The 5,893-nt window shown below is 37.0% G+C and overlaps 1 protein-coding gene across 1 annotated transcript; it reads left to right on the forward strand.

The window, feature by feature from the left end:
• The first annotated feature begins 596 nt into the window (after positions 1-596).
• Positions 597-1,133, forward strand: LOC116549041 (COX assembly mitochondrial protein homolog). The gene has a single exon (XM_032274462.1). It carries the CDS (start codon positions 720-722, stop codon positions 972-974), a length of 255 nt encoding a protein of 84 aa, XP_032130353.1. The 5' UTR covers positions 597-719; the 3' UTR covers positions 975-1,133.
• The last annotated feature ends 4,760 nt before the right edge of the window (positions 1,134-5,893 follow it).

The following is a 5,893-nucleotide window of genomic DNA, read 5'->3' on the forward strand; positions in this document are numbered from 1 at the left end:
TGGGGGCTACAGCCTTATTGCCTGCTTATTACCACCCATTCAGTGCCACTCTGTATCACTGCTTCAGTTTTAGGTGCAGAAGCAGTTGTTTCAATCATGAGGCCCAAACCACTGGAGGAAATCTTATCCCTCCAGGTGACAGTCTGAAGGGCAGTCGGGAAGGCATTGTGAAGGAGTTGATACATTGATGAGTGAGCAAAAGTTAGATGAAGATACAAGGGAAGGATGATTCAGTCAGAGGAAACAGCAGGAAAAAGGGGATGAAGGTAAGAGAAATAAAGTGCAAAAGGAAGCCGTGGCACCAAACTGGGATGAGGAGTAGGACTGAAATGTAGAAGAGTCTAATTAATAGAAAATTTATATACTTAGTCAAGTAGAGCAATTTTATGGTTTGAATAGGATGGTACTAAAATGGATTTTTGATGGTCCACTCTGACAGTGATGTGAAGCATGGGCTTAAGGAATGAATATTTTTAGACAGGGAGACCAGCTAGAAGGTTATCATAGTAATCCAGGCAAGAAATGATAAGAGAAGCATGTTAGGTCCAGCTTTCCCGTTGGCCCTCAGAAGTTTCCCTAGAAAAAAATCAGCTTGGCCCTCCCCGCTTGCCCTCGGAGCCGCTAAGCGGCTGCCTTCTTCTCCGCCCGCCGAGGTGGTGCTTGACCCCGCAGACCAGCATCTCAGACATGTCGAAAAAGATGTTTTGATCCCTAAAAAAATGAGAGAAAAGGCCAGAGAGAGGTGTTCCGAACAAATTCAAGATTTTACCAAATGTTGCAAGGACTCTGGACTTCTTATGGTAATAAAATGTCGGAAAGAAAACTCTGCATTGAAAGAATGCCTAAGTGCTTACTATACTGATCCAGCCTTTTATGAAGAATGCAAAATGGAATACCTGAAGGAAAGGGAAGAATTTAGAAGAACTGGAATTCCTGCAAAGAAAAGGCTGCAGAAGCTTCCCACAAGCATGTAGGCAGATATTCAAATGACATTCAGAAAATCTAATAATATTCATGGAAGTCATTTTATAGTATAAATCACCTTAAATAATGGACTGAAGATAAGAATGTGTGTTTATCTTAATTATGGAAATACTAATTTTATCTGAAATAAATATTTTATTTCAAAAAAAGAAAAGAAAAAAGAAAAAATCAGCTTGCAAAATGCAGATTAATAGTAGAAAAGGCACACAACTTATTTAACATGTACACAGGGGAGCCTTTAGAATGAAGACCTAACTTTCCAAATGTGGTACATGAGCTTATATACCATCTGGAGGTTACAGAAAGAATGGAGCTTGGATCCCACCTGGTAAAACAGGTTATGGAAGGGGGAAGAAGAGAAATTCTTTTGAGGAACAATAAGTAATTACTGGAGAAAAAGATTGGGTGGACAACAGAAACTAACTTGTAAAAATAGTTCTCTGTCATTCAATTTGGAATTAAAATGTTCCTAGAAGACAGTCATTATCTTGAAAAAGTATCTGTCCAGGTGTAGTCACATTTTGTTGATCTTCTTTTTTATAACGGATAATAAGATAACATGGGGAGGGGAACAAGACGAAATGTTCTCCTTGATGGGTCCTATCTTTATGTAGATGGGGGAAAAAGTCTCTTCCAAAGCCTGTTGATCTCTAAGGGTTTTTAATTTAAAACACTCATTACCCAACAAAGCCACATTCTGGGAGGAGACCTTTTGATTTTTTCTGGGTGATATGAGGATCACGGAATATTTTTAAAAGAACATCTGTATGATTTGGTAAACATTCAGCAGTGAATGATGTAAGAGAAAGGGTTGTATAGAAGGTCATAGGAGAAGGAGCAGGGAAGGGAGGCTGACTGAGGAGGCTGAGATGAAAGAGACTGAATTTCAGGCATAGATATTCAAAAGAGATAAATATGTTTGTTTTTTTTTTTTTCCCCAAGAGACGTCTATACTGGAGAAATCCATTGGAGAAATCTTTAACAGGCCATAGATAAAACCCTGAAATACAATGACATCTTTCAGATAAAGTATGTGCTATTAAAACAAAAATCATCAAAAGTTTAGAAGACAGAAAAAAAGAAGCCCCTCATGAAACCAAGAAGAGAAGTCAGAGAGGTAGGATGAGAATGGGGTAGTATAAGAGAATTACTCTGAGGGCAAGGGAAAGAGCCCAGATTGCAATAGGTTAAACTGAATTTAGCAATAGGTTTGAACACCAATATAAAGTTTAGGTTAATCCCGACATTGTAGATTTCAAACAAAAAAAGAGTGAATGTCCTATGAGAAGGTAGGAATGTGAGAGAGTGAGTGAGACACAAACTTAGAAGTTACTTCCAGACGGCTTGCTGCGGGTTTGGTGGGCATTTATATTTCTGGGGGGTGCTCCTTGGAGAATGTAAAGCCTGAGGCTGCTACTTTCTTTCCCTCCCCCGGCATCTGCCTTCACCTCCTGCCCTTACAGAGTGATGTTCCCTGAGTTTTTATTCAATATACAAGTCCAAAATACTCAGTAGGGAAAACCTAGAAATAGTCATTTTTTGAGAATCATAATATGAATCAATAAAATGTGACAAAATTTGTGTTAAAATTTTTAAAAACTCTTCTTTGAGAGTTGATTAGATAAGCAGCATGTTTGAACCAGCATTACTAATAACCATTCCATAACTACAATGTTTAAACCATTTTCTCACACTAGGTTGTTCTAAGCTTAGTCAAGAATAAGCTAGTAGTAATATAATTTTAAAGCCAGATATAACAGGGAAGAGAGAGAGAGAGACTGAAAAAGGAGATAATGGGAATGTTATGAAAATAAAAATTAATATTTGAACTAAATTTGTAGCATCAGAAATATTCACCTGGGAAAAAAAGACTCTAAGTAGCTCTCTACAATTTCTTCTGTGGGCAGAAGTTTTAGAGATCATGCCAAGACTTTTGAAATCTGTACCTAAATTTGCTCTTCTTCCTTACTCTCCTCTTAAAATTGCTTCAATAAACAACATTTTAAAATTTATGACCCAGTGCAGGTGGTTCACACCTATAATCCCAGCACTTTGGTAAGTTGAGGTGGGAGAATTAATTGCTTGAGGCCAGAAGTTTGAGACCAGCCTGGAAAACATACAGAGACCCTACCAAAAATATATATATATGATTATCCAGGTGCAGTGGTGAACTATTGTAGCTACTCAAAGGCTGAGGCAGGAGGATCCCTTGAACCCAGGAGTTAAGAGACTTCAGTGAACCAAGTTCATGCCTCTGCACTCCAGGATGGACAAAAGTGTGAGACCCTGTCTCAAAAAAAAAAAAAAAATATGTATGATGAGAGAAAGAGAAAATCAAAAGCTTTTAGTAAATTATTGCACACAAGCAGTTTGTAAAAATGAATATGAAAACACCACAGAGTTTCATTTCTTATCAGAACACCTGTAGCTATATCACACTTGGAGATTCTAATTAAAGCTACAGTGGTGAGCTATTATCATAGTTACCTAAAGAAAGCATAGTATCTATATTTTAAAGCAAAACCTATACTCTTAAGTTTAGTACTTTTTCTGATTATCTGTAGTCCTTTTACATTTCTCCCCTTGGGAAAATTTCTCAAGATACTGTAAATAAATGCAGTACTTATATTATTTCACATAGAGTGAAATATGTCACTGTTCCCTTTTATCAGTCTCTTCACTTTAATCTTTTTAAATTCTGATCATTAGTATAACATCAGTTCAAGCTTCAGAACAATATAGAGAAATCCAGTTTCATTATTCTCTCATTTTTGTCTCTGTTCTCTTTGCTAAGAGATAACTTCTGTTCTACGTAAAGGCAGGAAAAGCACATAGCCACATTGATGTGGTTTGGCTGTGTCCCCACCCAAATCTGATCTTGAATTGTAGTTCCCATAATCCCCATGTGTTGTGGGAGGGACCTGGTTGGAGGGAATTGAATCATGGGGGCAGTTACCCTCATGCTATTCTCATGATAGTGAGTGAGTTCTCAGGAGATCTGATGAATGTATAAGGGGCTTTTCCCCTTTTGCTCAGCACTTCTTGCTGCTGCTATGTGGAGATGTATTTCGTTCCCCTTCTACCATGATTGTAAGTTTCCTGAGATCTCCCTGCCATTCGGAAGTGTAAGTCAATTAAACCTCTTTTCTTTATAAATTACCCAGTGTCAGGTATGTTGTTGTTAGCAGCATGAGAATGGACCAATACACACATATATAAGTAGCCTTATGCATAAACATACAAATGCACACACAGAATCTCCTCCCTATCCCTCTTTCCACACACAAACACAAACAGCAGACACCTACAGAAGGAAGCAAAAGCTTGAGACAAGTAAACTTCTGTGACAGATTTTCCAAACTGAACCCGAAATAGCCCTTCTGGACAAAAAAAGAGACCAATTTGATGCAAAAAAAACCTTAGCATCTGGTTATTGTCAGGTCTGCAAGTGCATAAAAGAAGACTCTGTTTTTATACTTTGATTTATTTTTCTTTCCCCAAATATGCTGCATTTTCCCCCATTGTGTGTACTGTGCCTAGAAAACACATATTTGATCTTCGTTGTCTAGATAGTCTTAGCAGAACTGTATCAAACCACTTTCATCAGTTTGCACCTCTCACCCACCATCCCCCAACACAAATATAATAAGCAACATTCACTTTTTAAAGTGACAGAGTCACAAATTCTGACAAAGTGCAGTTCTGAAATAATCTTTCATATTGCCTTATGCAAATTAAGGCCATGATGACTTTACCTAGCTTTAGCATATATTCTCACACAAAGCTTTGATATCAGAAAAACTGAACCAACAACTCCAGACAGGAGTGAAATCCTCAATAACACCCAGCATTTGTCCCCAGTGGCCTTGTTTGAAGACGTTCATGATGTAAATCCTGGTCTACACTGCCAGGTTTTCCAGCTTTGAGTGTGAAGGCCTTGCTGAGAGCTTTCTTCACACACAAGCCCAGCACAGCTGCTTTTATTTCCCTAATAATGAAAATAGCAGAAACACATCTGTTTTCATGCTTCACTGTTGACAGCTCACCAAAAAATGTGCATCCAATAGTTTTTATCCAAATAGACAGACATGATGGGTCCAAAACACAGAGAGGTTATATGATGTTTTGGTTTTAAGTTTGTGCTAGCAATTCAATTTTTGTATTTTATGTCATACCTGAAACAAATCCCTCTCAACTTCTGACAATATTCTTAGAGAGGTTCCAAAGTGTTTCCTGGAGTGTCACCAAAGTGTGTTGAAGCTTATATTTTGAGATAGTTATTTACCAAAAATGATTTATGCAAAATATTTTAAACTTCAAAGCAGGGAAGGGTAAAGTAGTACAAGTGCATGTCTAATGCTCACATGATGTAACAGATGTAAGCAAAGAAGTATTTGCTGGTTTCTTGTTACTCAGCATATCTATATTTGATTGTTTAGCTTTAAAAACGTGTTATTTCTCTTTGATAAAAACCCATAACTGAAAAATATTCAGCTTAATACATGAATGTTTTTCATGGTCTTGAAATGACCAAAACATTCATTGTGATTTTAACATTCATTAAACAGAAAGAGAGAGAGAGAGAGAGAGAGAGCACACAAAGACTTATACAGCATATGAAAATTTGGACTGCTCAAAGAAGACATTTTCAAACATATCTTTTCAGGTCTCTCTCAAAAGGAACTGTAAGTAGCTGCGATCAACTGGGGAGGAGAACAAAGAAATGGGCAGTTATTAGCTTTCATCTTAGAGTTTGTTTCAACCACATCAAAGAGATAGTTAAATAGCCCCATACCACTTAATAATAATGTTATTATCATCAATATTTTCAAAGATAGTTAAAATAAATAGCTCCATGCTACTTGATAATGCTATTATCATTAATATTTTAAACTATTATTATAAAGAC

Source organism: Sapajus apella, unplaced genomic scaffold (assembly GCF_009761245.1).
Source record: "Sapajus apella isolate SASKATOON/1434 unplaced genomic scaffold, GSC_monkey_1.0 scaffold6, whole genome shotgun sequence".
Taxonomy (NCBI): Eukaryota; Metazoa; Chordata; class Mammalia; order Primates; family Cebidae; genus Sapajus; species Sapajus apella.